At 36.3% G+C, this 19822-nt stretch overlaps 2 protein-coding genes across 10 annotated transcripts in view; both read right to left on the bottom strand.

The window, feature by feature from the left end:
* LOC106092154 (uncharacterized) overlaps positions 1-19822 on the bottom strand; it is a 432693-nt gene that overhangs the window by 194719 nt on the left and 218152 nt on the right. The window lies entirely within an intron of this gene.
* Positions 1-19822, bottom strand: part of LOC106083818 (putative uncharacterized protein DDB_G0289263) — a 255441-nt gene that overhangs the window by 110438 nt on the left and 125181 nt on the right. The window contains exons 1-2 of one of the 9 annotated variants that reach the window (XM_059368258.1): positions 13330-13586; positions 12830-13106 (exon numbers count right to left, since the gene is read on the bottom strand). The exons of 6 other annotated variants lie outside the window; for them this stretch is intronic. In XM_059368258.1, the coding sequence (XP_059224241.1) occupies positions 12830-12837 (8 nt within the window). In that variant the 5' untranslated portion in view covers positions 12838-13106; positions 13330-13586. Of the gene's footprint in view, positions 1-12829; positions 13588-19822 lie in introns of those variants that run through there. 2 more of the 9 variants (XM_059368259.1, XM_059368257.1) reach the window with 2 other exon arrangements.

The following is a 19822-nucleotide window of genomic DNA, read 5'->3' on the forward strand; positions in this document are numbered from 1 at the left end:
TGTAACTGACCGTGAGATAGGAGAGAAGTAAAATATACCAAAATCAACCGTTCATTATCACATAAAAAGTCTTGGACTGGTGAAAAAGCTTGATATTTGGGTACCACATGTATTGAAAGAAATTCATTTAACAAACCGAATCTACGCTTGTGATATGCACCTTAAACGCAATGAATTTGATCCATTTTAAAACGAATCATAACTGGAGATGAAAAATGGATTGTTTACAATAACGTTAGTCGAAAACGATCATGGTCCAATCATGGTGAACCAGCTCAAACCACTTCAAAGGCTGATATCCACCAAAAAGGTTATGCTGTCTGTTTGGTGGAATTGGAAGGGTGTGGTATATTTTGAGCTGCTTCCAAGGAACCAAACGATTAATTCGAATGTTTACTGTCAACAATTGGACAAATTGAATACAGCCATCAAGGAGAAGCGACCAGAATTGGTCAATCGTAAAGGTGTCATATTCCACCAGGACAACGCTAGACCGCACACATCTTTGGTCACTCGCCAAAAACTGAGTGAGCTTGGCTGGGAACTTTTGATGCATCCACCATATAGCCCTGACCTTGCACCATCAGACTACCATTTATTTCGATCTTTGCAGAACTCCTTAAATGTTACAACTTTCGGCAATGATGAGGCTATAAAATCGCACTTGGTTCAGTTTTTTGCAGATAAAGGCCAGAAATTCTATGAGCGTGGAATACTAAAGTTGCCAGGAAGACGTTAAAAGGTTATCATACAAAATGGCAATTATATATTTGATTAAAGTTCATTCTAAGCTTTATTAAAAATGCATTTACTTTCTTTTAAAAAATCCGCAATTACTTTTTGGTAACTTTCAAAGGAGTAAAGCTAGCCGCTTGAAATTTTGCACAAATACGTCTTATTAGTGTAGGTCGGTTGGGATTGTAAATGGGCCATATCGGTTAAAACTTCAAGCAACTGCGGTCAGTATGGTTCAAATTGGTCCCTAACCTGATATAGCTTGAGGCACTAGAGGGCGCAATTTCTATCCGACTTGGCTGAAATCGTGCACGACGTGTATTGTTATGACTTCCAACAGCTGTGCTAAGTATGGTTTAAATCGGTTCATATATATATATATATATATATATATATATATATATATATATATATATATATATATATATATATATATATATATATATATATATATATATATATATATATATATATATATATATATATATATATATATATATGATATAGCTGCCATATAAACCGATCTGGGATCTTGATTTTTGAGCCTCTAGAGGGCGCAACTATTATCCGATTTGGCTGAAATTTGGTACAATGGCTTCTTCCATGACCTCCCACCTACGTGTCAAATATAAACCAAGCTCCCTTTTTTACATCTTGACCCACTAAAGGCTGCAATTCTTATTTGAATTCCGTTTCGGACCATAACTTAATTTAGCTCCAATAGCATAGCAATTATTTTCTTTTATCCTTTGTTGGCCGAAAAAGAGATACCGGAACTTAGCACGCTTTTACTTGTTTTTTTATACTACTGTGGTACAGGGTATTATAACTTAGTGAATTAGTCTGTAACACCCAAAAGGAAGAGAGATAGACCCATTGATAAGTATACCGATCGACTCAGAATCATTTTCTAATTCGATTTAGCTATGATCGTCGTCTGTCTGTCCGTCTGTCCATGTTAATTTGTGTACAAACTACAGGTCCCAATTTTCATCCAACCGTCTTCAAATTTGGTATGGGACGAAGCCTATTGAAATTGGAAAAAATCGGTTCGGATTTGGATATAGCTTCCATATATATGTTCGTCCGATTTCCAGTAATACAGCAGTAAAATGGTTATTTGTTGACCGATTCTCTCGAAATTCGACAGGAAGGCTTTTCTTATGACTCTCGATATTAATGGTGAATTTCATAAAAATCTGTTCAGATATATATATATATATATTTATATTGCCCGATTTTCACTCCTAGACCCACTGCAATCGCATTTATTGACCGCTATTCCCAAAATTTTGTACAACGCTTTCCTCTACGAATTCCACAATATCCATAAAATTTGGTCGAAATCGGTTCAGATTTAGATATAGCTCCCATGTATTTGTTCGTCAGTTTTTGGATAATTTGTTGTCATTTATCAACCGTACTTATTACATTTTGAACATTTTTGCTTTGCTCGAAATTTGATGCCGGAATTTTAATAATCCATCTGGATACATTTTAATAATCCATCTGGATACTCTAATGTAATAGAAAAATGATATTCAATTGTTTTACATCATTTGTTGCATGGTGTTTGTGTCACACCATATCAACATATTGCAGATGTGCTCATGTCTCAGCTTCCACTATTTCCATTTTGGTCAAATACAATGCTCGTACATATTTCATCACCTGTAATGATTAGGTTGGGTGTGTTGTGTTAGAGATGATTGATTATTGGTATTCGATTTGTTGAAAAGCTACGATTGATTTTCCATGCCGTGCATTTCTTGTGATATAGATGCGAGTATGAGCATTACTATTTGGATATGGTCTTGCATTACATTGAACTCCATAATTAACCTCACGCTTTTAATAGTACATAATAGAGTTTTTCGGCTCTAAGATTAGTAATTACTTTATAGCCTTCATTATTTCTTGTATAATTTAATTTTATTTGTATATTTGACAATACCACAAATGTTTGATTATATTTATGTAGAAAACGTATTGCAATGGATTTATTTTTTTTTTCTTTGTTTTTTGAGCGTTTTATGAACTTGCTGCAACTGTTGTTGTTACAAAAACGAACATTTGCATATAATTACAAGGCGTAGTCCCGGAAACTAATGCATTTGAGGCTGCATTGCATTGATTTTAAAATCAAAGCAAAATTTTCATTGTTATCTTAAACATTGCTATAACAGATATTGCTATCCAAACATTGCTTTGATTTGAGGCGCCCAGAAGCTTTATGCCAAAATGAATTTCACATTTCCTGAGATATTGAAAGTTTAAATATATATTTGGCCATCTACTAAATACTAAATTTCCCATGAACATTCCATTAAGGAACAGTGTATACGTCTCTCATATCAACGAGTGCAGTTCGATTAAAGTTTTAGCTCAATAATAAGGGGCCTCCGAAAGTCGTGCCGCATAACGACACCACTTGATTGAGAAGTTTTAACATGGCAGGAACCTCACGAATGTAGCCAGCATAAGTAAGGGGATAAACACCGCTCAGAATTTTTCTGACCACAAGATTACTTTAGAGTCAGTTTGTGTTGGTAAAAAAATAATCGGTTGTCAAAATCTTTATCCACGACAAATTCAAAAAATGTTGTCCAAGAAACCATGGACTTAATGAAAATAAAGCTTCTGTCTATTGAGACAAAATTGTTCCATATAAACCTAATTTCCGAAAGCTATATTTTGATTGGTGTATTGTTCGAAGTGGACCGTATTTAGCATGTGTATACAACTAGCTCTCAAATTTCCGAAAAATTGGGTACAAAATAAGCTTTTTATGAGCTCATTGGAATTTGTAAATATATATATATATACAAGTACAGGTCGATTTAAATCGCATGTATACTAATGTTGATGGTACAGTTTTCTTTTTGAATTTACAATGAACCCAGGTAAGAATTGACCTTTTAAAGGTTTGATACATAGCCCCCTTGATATTAATCTTTTTATGGACATATAAACCAAGTATGAAATGGCAAAAGTCGGTCAGTGATATAATCGCCACTGACCGACTAGCCGACTGTATAATACACTATACCTACCCAATAAGTGCAATGTGGGAGCTATATCCAATTCTGAACCAATTTTGACGGACCTCGCTACTACTTGTACTTTGTACACAAATTAACATGGACAGACGGACAGACAGACAGACAGACGGTCATAGCTGAATCGAATCAGGATGTAATTATGAGCCGATCGCTGGGAAACTAACGGTAATCGCAGCAATCGATATTTTCGATAGCTTTAATAATAAATATTGATAGTATCGATACTATCGTTACAGTCCCAAACAAAGAAAAGCGTGATAAGTTCGGCCGGGTCGAATCTTATATACCCTCCACCATGGATCGCATTTGTCAAGTTCTTTGAATGAATATGGACCGTATTTGTCATGGCTGTTGCAGTTATAGAAAAATACCACCTACAAAATTTCAGGCAAATCGAGAACAAATTGCGCCTTCCAGTGGCTTAGTGTCAAATTGGGATATCGGTTTATATGGTAGCTATAAGAGGATATGAACTGATTTGAACCATACTTGTTGGAAGTCATACCAAAACACGTATAGAATTTCAGCCAAATCGATAAGAATTGCGCCCTCTAGGAGCTCAAGAAGTCTAATCAGGAAATCGGTTTATATGGCGGCTATATCAGGTTATGAACTGATTAGACCATACTTGGCACAGTTGATGAAAGTCATTCCCTCCAAAAGCTCAAAAAGTCTAATCGGGAAAACGGTTTATATGGCAGCTATATCAGGTTATACACCCATTTAAACCATACTTAGAGATTTAAACAAAAACACCACATGTAAAATTTCAGCCAAATCGGATAATAAATGCGCTCATTAAGTCAAGACCCAAGATCGGATTATATGGCATATGGCCGCTTTGACCCATTTCCAATCGCAACCAACCACTAATAAGAAGTATTTGTGCAAAATTACAAGTGGCTAGCTTTGCTTTCTCGAAAGTTAGCATGCTTTCGACGGACGGACATGGCTAGATCGACTTAAAATGTCATTACAATCAAGAATATATACAACTTATTGGGTCTTAGATGCATATTTCGAATTGTTGCAAACGGAATGACAAACTAAGTATACCCCCTTCCTATGGCGAAGGGTATAAAAATCAGAAGATCGATTTATATAGAAGCAATATCAATGTACAGACCAAATAAAACCAGGATTAATAAAGTCAGTTGGAAGTCATGATAGAAATCATTGTACAACAATTCTTTAATTTTGCAAAAAAAAACTTAACTTTTCCGATAGTATCCATCGGAGGAATATAAATCGACATTCATTAAAAAAATTAAATATCGATAGTATCGATAGTGCCATTGATATTTTGCCAGCTCTACATCAGATTCACTTAGACGTTTTCAATCATAATAATACCACAGAAACCGGAGAAGGAATATGCCTTCTGCAAACCATCCAGATTGGTTGAAAAAGCCTAATAACTTGCGAATGTTCACATTCGTTTATTCAGACAAGTGCTCAAAGAAATGAGAACTCTTCCTCGTCATCCTTTCATCTACCGCAGAATTCGTTATGTGCAACCTTCAGTCTATCAGCATGTTTACCAATCAGACAGTAGCCTGTAGTGGCGGACGCAATGATTAAGACATCTGTTATAGCCATCGACAGCGAATAAGCGGAAGACCTCATAAATCTGGATTGGTCCTTATAATTTTGGAGTGCACACAATTTGTGACCATCTGTCATTCGTTGTTATTTGGGCTTGATCCTGACGACTTAGCTAACATATCGCTATAGACATACCTACAGATTCCAGTTCCCCAGGAATGTGTAAGATAGTGCGAGTCTCGCAAGCTCATTTGCTCTACACCCATAGAAAAAATCAAGCACAGCGTTAACAACGTGACCACATTCATTCATGAGATGAATGAACACACACATGTTATCAGATCAACTTTCTTTGTGAATGAAACGTCAACACCTGTTCACATTCTGACAACGTCTAGTGCACAGGTTTTTAAAAGAATGCAAAAAGGTTATGTGCGTTGTTGAGTAACGAGCCTGTGTTCCATCTATCCATACATTGAATGATAACAAACACCATACTACATTGCATCACAGCCTGCTATGTACAGTGGGAAGCAAAAACAAGTGAATGTTTCACTTTTCGCATTTCTGTCGAATATTATAATCAAAAATATTGTAGAATAAAACCAATAACCTTTTTTAGTCGAATAATCACTCAATTGCTATGGTTTGATAGTAATAATAATTACTTACAAATATAAGAAAACTCCCTAAAAGAATTGTAAACAATATTAGAACATGCACTCAGTTTTACACTTTTAGAATAATTTTAGAAAATGGTTTGATTTTGATACTTTTTCCATGAACCATTATTTTTAAAATATAAGTTTATATCGATTTCAGAGTTATTATATGCACCACCATAGGATGGGGGTTATATTCGTCTAAGACCCCATAGAATATATATATTCTTGATCGTCTCGACGTTCTGAGTCGATCTAGCCATGTCCGTCCGTCTGTCGAAATCACGATAGCGGTCGAACGAGTAAAGCTAGGCGCTTAAAATCTTGCACAGTTACTTAATACTGATGTAGTTCGTTGGGGATTGCAAAAGGGCCATATCAGTTCAGATTTAGATCCCATATAAGCCGATCTCCTGATTTGACTTATTGAGCCCCTGGAAACCGCAATTTTTGTCCGATTTGACTGAAATTTTGCACGTAGTGTTCTGGTATGACTTCCAACAACTGTGACAAGTACGGTCAACATTTGTCTAGGGTATAAGGTATATATATAAGGGTATATAAGGTATAAATCGGGAGATCCATATATATGGGAGCTATATCTAAAACTGAACAAATTTCTATGAAGTTCATCAGTCATCAGAAGAGTTATAAGAGAAACCTTCGTGCCAAATTTTGTGAAAATCTGTTAACAAATCGGACGAACATATATATATGGGAGCTATATTCAAATCTGAAACGTTTTTTAAAATTTCAAAAGGCTGTTTTAAAGCGCAAAATTCAAAAAATTGTTTTCTAGAGATTTAATGCCTGACTGGCAGACTTAGAAGATATTTGTGCCAGTCATCGTTATGACATATTTTTAAATTGCAAGGATTTCCGCTTGATGCACCACAATGGTCGAGTAATCTTTTCGATTTGACCAGTCCGAGTTCTTCAGAGTGCACCCTAAAGCCTATCAGGTCGTCTAGTTTGGAACCATTGAATTTTATTATCAAAATGCGTGCTCTGTTAAAAAAGTTCATCGGGCGATTCTTCCATTGAGCGACGAAGCTCATTTTTGGCTCAATGGGTACGTAAATAAGCAGAATTGTCGATTTTGGAGTGAAGATCAGCCAGAAGCATTGCAAAAGCTATCAATGCATGCAGAAAAAGTAACAATTTGGTGCGGTTTATGGGCTGGTGGAATCATTGGACCGTACTTCTTCAAAGTTGATGTGAATCGTAAAGTAACTGTGAATGGTTAGCTCTACCGTACGATGATATCCATCTTTTTTTTGCCCAAAATACAAGAACTTGACTTGCATGACATGTGGATTCAACAAGACGGTGCCACATACCACACGGAACCCGTAACAATTTTCAAGAACGCCAAATCTCAGAGATGGGTGCATCGATTTAAGCGAAATTTTGTGTGCCCACTTATCGTAACACAAAAACATAAAATTATAATAAAACTTTGGGGTCAACCAAACTAGGGGATCGCCCCAACCCAAATCCACCCTAACGGATATTTTTACCGATAGGGTCATAATGGTTATCATATGAAAGATATTGAAAGTAGAGTACGAACTTGATATAAAACTTTAATCCCAACTGTCGGGGGTCCCCACTCCAAATAACCATGTTTACCAAATGGACATGTTTACCGACTGGGATTGGGATATGATATGAAAGTTATTCGAAAAAATGTGATAAAAAAATTATTCCTAAGTGTCTGGGGACAAAAAATTTTAGGATAGGACACCAATGAAAGGTCGTTGGTAGTAGAGTACAACTTTTGTCCTCAGATTTGGGTAGGCATAGGAACGATCTTTGGATCTTTGAAAATGTGGTATAGCATGTGGTAGCTTTAAAATGTGGTTTTGAAAATAGAAAACCAATACAATAAACAAATCCAATAGTGAGGATCTGAAATGGACCCAAAGCCCTGACCTCTTAAGGTGTTAGCGTTCCAATTAGACTCAAACGGATGAATCGATTTTTATGAAATTTTCACAGAAGGTAGTGTTTAGCCCCACAGTGAAAATAGGTACTTCTTTTTGTGATACCCACGAGCGGCGAGGGTCCCTCCCCTAACCACAATTTTCAAAAACGCCAGATCTCGAAGATGGGTGCAGCGATTTAAATGAAATTTTGTTTTTCCGTATTGTGTTGGCCGGTCTATAAAACCGTTGGAGTGTTTTTGGCGAGAGCGTGCTTCTTAAGTATTTGACCCGAAATTTTAATGTATGGTGTATATACTTATACCCACCAGCGAGTCGATAGAGAGAATGAGTCCTCCTGATTTCGCAGATTGCTCTGCAAGGATCCGAAAACTCTTGAAAGCATTCAGAGAGATAACGGTATCTAGCTCTGAGACGCTTGAACTCCTGACGTTTTACATTTACACTTAATTACACTTTTTCACATTTTTTGACTTCCAAGTTGTTTAACTTTTAACTGAATAATCAGATGTGGAAAATTTTTGCGGCAAAGTCATTAAAAATTTGGCACATATCTAAGTCATGCAAAAAAAGAAAATCGAACCATTAGAACCATACTCGGCGTCGGTTAAAAATTAAAGTCAACTATTCCCGAAACAAGACGGCATACTGTAGACCTCAAACGGACTTTTTTGTAGGGAACACAGATGAAAACTTGACAGCTACAACAAATTTTCGAAATACCGAGGTGACCGACTGCCAAAAGGCGTCCGGACATCCTACGGCCTTGAAATCTTATAGATATCTCTAATACCTCAGCTCTAACCATTCCAAATTTCAAAGAGGAATATCTATCCGTTCTCATACGCCATATTTTTTACTAGTTTTTTCGGTTCTATCCCACTGTGCGTCGCTTATACTTGGGCTGAGGAAGCAAGACTAAGGACTGCTAATAGATGCACTGACTGGTCATTACAACGAATGGATTTTTACGTCGTGCTGGGCGCAGGGTGAGGCAAACTTCCGCCATTTTTGCGATGACGAGCTGGTGCAGAAGACGGCCGAACACCTGTTGTTTCAATGCCCCACAATTGCGAGAAGAGTATACAGGTAAATATTTCTTTTTACGCTTAAATGTTTATTTTTCATAATTTGGGTTAAAAAATCAAACAATTAAACACAACCACTAACGACAACTTTACCACACGATTTCTGAATACAGCGTAGCCATCTAGGTCCAATACGCATAAAACAGCGTTTTTACTTTTTGAAGATTGCTAAATTCAACGAGTAAAAAAGCATTAAGTTGGGCCGGGGCGAACTTTGTATACCCACCACCTCGGGTATATATGTAAATCCCATTTCGTCATAATCCGGTGAAAATTGGATAACTTAAGCACCCAAATTCGGCACGGACATTGAGTGGTCTAATATTCAATTTTGTAGAACAAAATGTTGGTCTCATTGGCAGATATATCCAATTATAAACCGATTTGAACCATATGAAGGTCGGATATCGTGAGGCTCAGAAAAACTCATTGTTTCAAATTTCAGCGAAATCTGGTAATAAATAAAGCTATTATGAACTTCAGTCCCCCTATCGGCAGATCGGTCTATATGGCGACTATATCTAAATATAGTCCGATCTGAACCATATAAAGGTCGGATGTTGGGAGGTCTTAGCCTACTCACTGCTTCAAATTTCAGGGAAATCGGGAAATAAATAAAGCTATTATTGGCTTCAGACCCCTTATCGGCAGATCGGTCTATATGGCAGCTATATCTAAATATAGTCCGATCTGAACCATATTTAGGTCGAGTATCAGGAGGCTAAAAGTGATTCACTGTTTCAAATTTTAGCGAAATCGGATAAAAAATAAAGCTTTTATGGCTCCAGACCCTTTATCGGCAGATCGGTCTATATAACAGCTGTGTCTAAATATAGTCCGATCTGTACCATATTTGGGTCGGATGTTGGGAGGCTTAAAACTGCGCACTATTCGAAATTTCAGCGAAATCGGATAAACAATAAAGCTTTTATGGCCTTCAGACCCTCTATTGGGAGATCGGTCTATATGACAGCTATATCTAAATATAGTCCGAGCTAAACTACATTTAGGTCAGATGTCGGGAGGCTTAAAATAACCCATTGTTGCAAATTTCAGCGAAATCGGGTAATAAATAAAGCTTTTATGGCCTTCGGACCCTTTATCGGTAGATCGGTCTATATGGCAGCTAAATCTAAATTTGGACCGATCTAATGCATATTAAGGTCTGATGTCGGGAGTCTTAAAATAACTCACTGTTGCACATTTCAGCAAAATCGGGTAATAAATAAAGCTCTTATGGTCTTCAGACCCTTTATCTGGAGATCGGTTTATATGATAGCTATGTCTAAATATAGTCCGATCTGAACCATATTTAGGTCAGTTGTCGGGAAGCCTTAAACTACTCACTTTTTCAAATTTCAGCAAAATCGGATGAAAAATAAAATTTTTATGGGCGTTAGGTCCTTTATCGGAAAATCGGTTTATATAGCATATCCAAATATGGTCCGATTTGGCCCGTTCAAGAACTTAACCAGCGTGCATCAAAATCTGTGCCAAATTTCAGCTCAATATATTAATTTTTGAAGGCTCTAGAGTGATTACAACATCATTACGGACATCGTTAAATCGTCTTAGAATTTTACGACGATCCGATATATACTTTGTAGGGTCAGAAATTGATATTTCGACGTGTTGCAAACGGAATGACCAAATGAATGTACCCCCTATCCTACGGTGGTGGGTATAAAAATGGATTTTTTCCAACTGAAACTGGTCATAGGGCCCATCGTGTATTGATCGAGGATTGATTTTAACGAACTATGTCTTGACCTCCCAATTAACGATATCCAGCCTAAAGTATTTTCCACGATTTTTTCAAAATTTGGAACTATCCGTTAAATAAGGCCTCCCTATATTCTTGCCAATATGACTCAAGGGAGATCATAGTTGTAGATGTCATATAAACCGATATACCGGATTATAGTTATGATACCATATAATATGTAGTTTCGCTAAAGCTTGAGATAACGAGTCGTATGCAGAACATATTCCTTCGAAATAAGGCCTAGATCTAATCCTTTTTGGATATAGTCACATCTTCCAAATTAAGGTTTTCAGGGTAAATAAATATTTTTGACATCGCATTGCATTACACCTCTGTACATGGGTGCCGAATGGGGTTCAGGTCGGGTCATGTTATAATATAGCTTCCATACAGGTCGATCTCCAGATTGAACTCCTTGATCTAATAAATCTAAAAAATGTTTTGCCAGATTTTGCCGAATATTGCAAAATATTCTTTTGACTCCATAAATTACAAATTGCACATTGCGGCATTCATTTGGGATTTCTGACATTAAAAAAATGTTTTGGGGCATCGTTTGGGCAATTTGACATTTGTCGTTTTGGGCGAAATAACGCTACGCCTTTTAGATGTAATGTAGACCGACTTCTCGATTGAACTTCTTAAGAATGCGAAAGTCCCAACTCAAGCTGTCTAGAGAGCATAATTGCCCCCAATATAACTATAATATCGTAGCGAATTTTCCCTTCCAATACCAGTATGGTCACAACTGGTCTATAACATGGTATAGCTCCCATAACCGATTTTTTTCGCAATTCTTGTCAGTTTTGGCTGAAATTTTGCACTATGCTCTCAATAACTTTACCAAGCATGGCCTATAACTGTATAGATCTCCTATAAACCGATCTCGATTTGACAAAAAAATATAAACAAAATCTATGGGATTTCCCATTATCCATTGGTAAAGGAAAACTGTGCAAAGAACTTGAAGAATAAGATCCATCCGAACTAAACAACTTTTTTTTTAATTTACTTTTGTGTATACATTGTACATTAACTCCCTCAAATGGGCCCATAAAGCCAAATAAAAAGTATTTTTTTTATTGCTCACTACTATTTATGACTTTCATTAGCATGCCAATTTATATTTGGATTTTTTAAGGTTTGAATTAATTAGTTATACATTGCTGTTGTATGTTACGAGGGCTCGGTTTAATTTCTTGTACTTTTTTATTTCTTTTTATTATCATTTTTTAACATTTTATTGTGTAGCCATTGATTTACATAGTTATGGGTAAGGAAGCGAGTTTCCATAACACTTTTAGTTTATATCATGAACATACTTCGAAAATGGCAAACTAAACACATGGGTAGTTTTCCTATTTAACTTCTCTGACTATCAACACTTTTTAACTTGCATTTATGTTGTGTATTAAGTAGGGTTATGTGGAATAATAATATACGTTGCACTCTTTTGTTTTTTGGACACAATATCGATTTATATTTTTTCTTTTTTCATTTTCAATTATTAGCTTATTTGTTAATTATTTTTTTTTTTTTAGATTTATCTACTGAATGTCGATTTTCTGTAAATATTTCACGCCAATATATCGCGCACGTATTTGAAGAGCATTAAACAACACGTTTTGTGACCATCAATGAGGCCTTTTCGTTATCTTCTGGCAGCCATTGCGATCGGTTCAATCACTCATTTCACCAAATGTCGATGCACAATTGCGAGAATGTGGATATGGAGATGGCTGTTAGGCTGACTGGCTGGCTCACTGCCTAGATTGATGAATATGGCCCATAGATTTGGCTAAAACATCAAACAACGGCTTACTCACAGCTAAACCGACTTCGATACGTTAAGTATTCCAGTTAACTGTGAAAAATGCTTTGGTTTCTGTTTCAGCCAGAGCTATTGGAGTTGCACTCACTCTACCCAACCCCCCACAGTCAGAGCCTATGTCAGAAGCATCGAGGCCCACAGCGAATATGAAAAAATGAAAAGCCATGTCCGTCTGTCCATGTTGGTCTTAACTACCTTTTCATTATGCCGTGGTTTCATACAAAACAAAAGCAACAAATAACACAACCACTGGAAAATAAATCAAAATCGCTTCAAATAAAGTCAGCAGCACTGCAAAACCAAACAAAAAATCGTCAGTTTTTATTTTGATCCGTTTTTATTTGCTGCTTCTTTTTCTCCGTTTTTCCTTAGTTTTTCACCAAATGTTTCGTATTATTATTTTAATAATTATGGTTTTTTTTATTTGCCGACTTAAGTCTGGCTATGGGGTGTTATTAAATCGCGGTTTTAGCTGGAATTGAGCACAGAAAAACAAAACAAAAATTTGTTGCAGGCAACCATCACTTCAGACAGTCAATGTTGTGGCGGTGTTACGGTTATTATTCGTTAAATTTTCAAAATTTGATATGATTTTGAGTTGAGCCTTTCCACAAAGCGCCGAGTTGTAGTTTGGCCATCTTCTTGTGAGCATTTAACACGCTCTAATGCAACGGTCGAATGCACTTTTACTTCACTTTAAAATTAACGCTGAAGAACGTCAGCTTCTCTGCTTTGTTTTGGGATTTGTTGTTTTTGTTAAACCGAATATGAAAAAAATAATTTGTGAAATCTCGTGAAGAAATCATTAAAACCGTAACATATTCTTTTCTATTTCACATTTGTTTTAAAAATTATCCAAATTAACGGTTTTTTTTGCTTGCGATAGCCCGATACGATTTCACGCAAATTCTAATTCTGTTTCTAGTAAAATTTTAAAACGTTCACTGTGGGGATAACGCAACCACCATTCGCCACCGCAAACCGCACATGAATAGATCATGGCTTGTTGGCCGCCTTAAGCGCAAGCGCAAAAGAAACGACACAACAACAAAAACAATAACTGGACACCATCGCCAATATCAGCTGCCGCATTGGCAGTCAAACAAACAAACAAAGCTCTCCAGGGTAATCTAAAACCAGAAGACCGAACTGAGTATTTCAATCCACTCTACTTCACTCAATTCAAACAAACAATACTCAAAACAATAACCATATGAGCTTTATTGAATGACAGGCGGACATGTAAATGCGGATGAATGGCACTAATGGTGCCCCACCCCCCCCCCCCCCCCCCTATATTTGCCACCTCGTTTGATTAGGAAATCAAATTAGAATTTTAATTTTCCATTGAGTCTCACAAATTTGAGTTTGCGGATTTTATTTCTGTTTTGCTTGTGTATTTCGACAATGGCTAACGAGAGAATGAGTTTCGCTGCATATTTATGAATACTTCTTTTTGTGTGAAATGATGATTTGCTTAATACGAGGTTTGCTATGAGGAATGCCTCTTTTTAAGCAACAATGATTTGCTAATTATGAGGCGTGGTATGAGGAAATTGAAGGCCAATGTAGTGCGTAGGTTAGCATGTACGCCGGATGCCTAAGTTCGTATCCTGGCATGAACGAAAGGAAAACATTTAGGCGGTGTTTATCCCCTCACTAGTGAAATTAAAGGTTCATATCAATTGTATATCTCTTCTATGCCCAATAGGCCAGCTACCTGCCTTAGGGAGATATACTCAGCTTTTGTCCTCATGTCGTCTATACCTATGAGATGGAGGGATACATAGAGCATTTTTATTTTGAAAGAAAGAACATCGTATCACACTAAAGCAAAAGAGATTCGTCCTATTAGTCGGTCTTCATTTAATTGGAAAACTCTAGGGAAGCAAAATACCTAAGGATCAATAACAAGATCAAATCCATTGAAACAGCGCATTGGATATAGTTGCCATAAAGACCGATCTATATGGCCAATAATGAGCCGTAGTTTCCTATTTCGCTGAAATTTAAAGCAATGAGTTGGACCAGATTTCCCGTTGTCCGAACCAAATTTGGTCCATAACGGACAATAGTTGGATATAAATTTGGAACATGAAGATGCACTAGGTCATCCAATATCCGAACCGCGTATGGTCCATATTTGGACCGGTCTAAGATCTGGGATATTAAGTCATAGAATCCAATCCAGTCATAAAATTTATAACCTGGTTTACTTTAAGTTTAAACTGTGACTTATACAATCTTCTCGGTATCTTAACCGAATATGATCCAAATCGGCCCATACTTGGACATTCATATCGATATTGTAGGTTTATAATAAAATGCGATAATAAATGTATCCATGGCGGTGGGTATTCAAAGTCCCACACGGCAAAACAATGCGTTTTTACTCGCTTTTTAAAATTTGTTAAGAATTGCTTGTGGCATATGCGTAAGAAGTAAAGTCCCATGATCTGTTTATATAGGAGTAATAGACATACTTGGTATGGATGTTGGAGGTTATAGGAGAAATTATTATACAAAATTTCAGTCAAATCAAATAATAATTGCGCCCTCTAGACGCTTACGAAGTAAAATCGGTACACCCAGAAAAATTTGTCTGCTGCTATCAGCAAACACTGTCTGCTGATATTAATTTAAAAATTTTAAACTTTTGAAAAAATATATTCAAAATTTTTGAACTTCCAAATAACAATTGAGGCATTGGTCATATATTAATAAAAAAAATCCAATTTTTGAAATAAATTTTTTGTTTGAAAGCAAATATAAGAGATATAGTAATTTTGTCTGCTGTAATTAAAATTGGTTCAAAAATTAGGAAATTGGAAAAAATTTTACGTTATACACCTATGACGGGATACAAAAATTTTTTAACCTTTTTTAACTTTTCACCATTTTAAAACAGCAGTAAATGTTTGTTGTTTTAGCAACATATTACTGCTGTCCCATTTTCAGCAGACTTTCTGCTGTTATAGCAAATATTTTTGCTGTTTTTACTAACAAATTTCTCAGAGTGTAGGTGGGATTATACTTGAGTTGGAATTCATAGGTGAAATTATGCATAATCATTCAAATCGGAAAAAAATTGCGCTCTCTAGTTTCTCAAGAAGTACAATCGGGAGATCGGTTTATACGGGAGCTTTAAACGGTTGTGGACCGATTGAGACTATACTCCCCAAAAATGTTGGAGGTCACAAAAGAAACCGGATTGCAAAATTTCGGCCAAATCGAATAAGAACTGGACCCTCTAAAGGCTCAAGAAATCAATTCAGGTGATCGGTTTATGTGGGGGTTTCTGGCCATTTTGTTAAACAGAATTTTGAACTTAAGTCCAATACTTTGAAATGGGCGATTCAAGCAAATCTTGCTGTATTTACGTGCAAAAGCGTTCAATGGCAATTGTTTGGGGTTTAAACTGCGTGTCACACACTGGCTGTTTTCCGATGTTGTTGTATTTTAAAGGACACATTGCAAATTCATGTGTTATTCAATGTACTGAAATAACTGAAAAAATCTTAATATAAGGGGTCAAGTATCTAAGGGGTACTCCCTCCAGAACCGTGCATTTAAACCGATCGGATAGGGACTTAAATGAAGGCATTTGCGAGTACAGTATGAATATGATGTTCAAAAACGGGGACCAAGTGTAAGTCCCTCAATCCAAACCACAGGAAGCGGTCATATAGAGTTATCGGTATATCGCCCAGTGGGTTGAGATCGAAAAAAACCAGGAAAAATTTGCCGTTTGGATAGGAGTTTTGAAGATGGGAAGAACCCACTGACACTTGGCCCCTTATATTAAACTCCAGATTCGTACTCAACTAGCAAGTACCTTTATTTTAAGTTTCATATAGTACCAATTGGTCTATATGCTCGTTTCGGCGGGTGTTGGGGGTGATGCGGTCCTCCTGACACTTATTGCCAGATTTTTGTATCAGATTTATACTATACTTCCAAATACCTTTCATCTAAGTTTCACATTGTACCGATCGGTATGTAGGTCCGTTTGTTAGGGTTTTTGGGTGGGGCGAGTTCCCTGGGCATTTAACCCCAAAGGAAAATCTTTCAATGAGAATCACATATCGTTTAAGGTTAGGAAATTGAAATTGTAGGAAGGCGACAAAATTCAACTTTAGTAGAAGAATTGGAAACTTCCAAACCGGAGCTTCAATTATTATCTATATTTTAAAAGTACAGATGTTAAGTTTAATAAGTAACATCGAGGCGGGTCAAATTTTGGGAACCCATCACCATGGATTCTACTAAAAATGTATGCAAATGAACTCAGTATATATCTGGATTACTTTGATATTCTAAATAAGTCAAAACGTGGTTTAACTCTGGATTACTTTGATATTATAAATAAGTCAAAACGTGGTATCGGGGACATTTGGTGGAGTTGTTGGATGGCATAAGTGAAATTCTCGAAATAGCACTAGAAGTCTAATAGAGGGTCATATTTATGGACCTACCTGAGTGGTATAAAATTTGATATGCCACTACATATCACTTTTTTATAATTGTTGGTGGTGGTCAAGTAGACATTTGATATGTTTCACCCTTCACCCCAAGTCACCTCGGTACATGAGGTGGTAGCGCGCTCGTATTGCCATACCGGTTGTTGTGGGCCTTGGTCTGTCGCTCAATGGTGTCACAATGGACAATTGTCTTAGTAAGTTTGTAGAGGGTTTTCACTCTTACCTAACCGATATTTTCCGTACATTCCACATATATCGATTAGCACAATTTGGAAATGGATATTTTGAACCTTAGTTTGTTTGCAGTTCAAAATTTAGATTTTTACTAAGTGAAAATATTGAATTGAACTAAAAATTTCTACTTGAAACTAATTGTCTATTAGAAACAATGTGATTAACCAACCTCGTACATTTTCGTGCCGCATCTCAAATTCTTGGCTAAATTAAGACAAATTTGGCTTAGATGCTTAACTTAATAACCATCGTTTAGCCAGTCACCACTTGGACATTAATCATTGTTAATGTTCTCTCATTTTCACTTTGAGTTTTCTTTTCACCAACTTGATATGGGCATAGATGTGTGAATTGCACCAGACATTCCCAATTCACATTCAAGTCAAGTGGACAATGTATTTCATATAATTAACCCATTTTTTTCAGTCAGCCTGCTATGGCCAGAACGGCAGAAAAAATGCAATTCACCAACCCACAAAGTTTGGCTAGGTCATGAAAACTCTTGATTTGAGAAAAATAACCGATTAATTATTTCTTATTTTTGATTGTTAAAACCATCAAGCATGCACAATTAATTATTGGCCATCAGATGTGGCAAAGGATTACATGGATGTTCGTAATCCATTTCTAGCCAATCCCGTTTTACTTTGTAGCCTTTGTATTGTTAAAGACTAAAGTCTTGTGGGTTTTGCCTTGTTATCGTCTTGTTCATAACAGGTGCTAATTATAGTGTATGAGCTAAGCATACACTTGGTTTTTACTCCTTTTGTCTTCTTTGATCTGGCTTAAAGTGTTTAGCGAATTTTAACTTTACAGTTTAACCAAAGCATAATCACTAAACAATACCAAAATCAGCGAAAGGGAAATAAATGTTTTGTTTTCCCTTTTTGGTTTCTTTATAAACACAAACTCAACACACCAATCTCTCTAACTCCTCATCCCCTTTGTGTAATTATTGAACCTTTGTTAGGCATTTATGTCAATGGGATTATTTGGTATAAGTGATGATACTATTTTTTAAAATGGTAACAAATAAAAGTGATATCTATTCACTGACCCGAATAAAGAAATATATGTGGCAAAAAGGCATTATATTCATACGAAAAGAAGAAAGATTTGAATACATAAAGGGTGATTTTTTTGAGGTTAGGATTTTCATGCATTAGTATTTGACAGATCACGTGGGGTTTCAGACATGGTGTCAAAGAGAAAGATGCTCAGTATGCTTTGACATTTCATCATGAATAGACTTACTAACGAGCAACGCTTGCAAATCATTGAATTTTATTACCAAAATCAGTGTTCGGTTCGAAATGTGTTCAAATTTTGACAAATTTTGTTCAGCGATGAGGCATTTCTGGTTGAATGGCTACGTAAATAAGCAAAATTGCCGCATTTGGAGTGAAGAGCAACCAGAAGCTGTTCAAGAACTGCCCATGCATCCCGAAAAATGCACTGTTTGGTGTGGTTTGTACGCTGGTGGAATCATTGGACCGTATTTTTTCAAAGATGCTGTTGGACGCAACGTTACGGTGAATGAACACATTTCGAACCGAACACTGATTTTGGTAATAAAATTCAATGATTTGCAAGCCTTGCTCGTTAGTAAGTCTATTCATGATGAAATGTCAAAGCATACTGAGCATCTTTCTCTTTGACACCATGTCTGAAATCCCACGTGATCTGTCAAATACTAATGCATGAAAATCCTAACCTCGAAAAATCACCCTTTATAAACAAAAGTCTATCGTGATGTCTAAACCATTGACTTTGTGGAATATAATAGATCGAGTACCAAAATTGAGTAAAAGCTCATCTAGCTCGAGTACATAATGAAATAATGATTATAATCATACATTTTGATCCCTTGACATCCCGTTGAGCAACTCAGGTATATTTCTCTCATATCTGTAAGTGTTACCCGATTACGATTTATTTAATCTGCACGATAATTGACCTTTTTATAGCCAAGTCTAATCGATTCATCATTCAATGGGTAAAGTTCGTAGCGTATGTTAGGTTGACAACTACAAGTAAAAGCGTGATAAGTTCGGCAGGGCCGAATCTTATCTACCCTCCACTATGGATCGCATTTGTCGATCTCTTGCCACTGTATCTCTTTTTAGGAAAACAAAAGATTAAAGAAAATAATTGGATTAATATTAAGTTATGGAACAATATCAAGTTATGGCTCATTTCGGACCATAATTGAACTGAATATTAGAGACCATAGTAGAAGTCATTGTGTAAAATTTCAGCCAAATCTAGTAAGAATTGCGCACTTTAGGGGCTGAAGAAATTAAATAGGGAGATCGGTTTATAGGGAAGCAGTATTAGGCTATAAACTGATTCACGCCATTTTCGACACGTATATTAAAGGTCATGAGAGAAGCCGTTGTACAAAATTTCAGCCAAATCGGATAATAATTGCGTCCTCCAGAGGCTCAAGAAGTCGAGACCCCAGATGGGTTTA

This window comes from Stomoxys calcitrans, chromosome 4, assembly GCF_963082655.1.
Source record: "Stomoxys calcitrans chromosome 4, idStoCalc2.1, whole genome shotgun sequence".
Classification (NCBI taxonomy): domain Eukaryota; kingdom Metazoa; phylum Arthropoda; class Insecta; order Diptera; family Muscidae; genus Stomoxys; species Stomoxys calcitrans.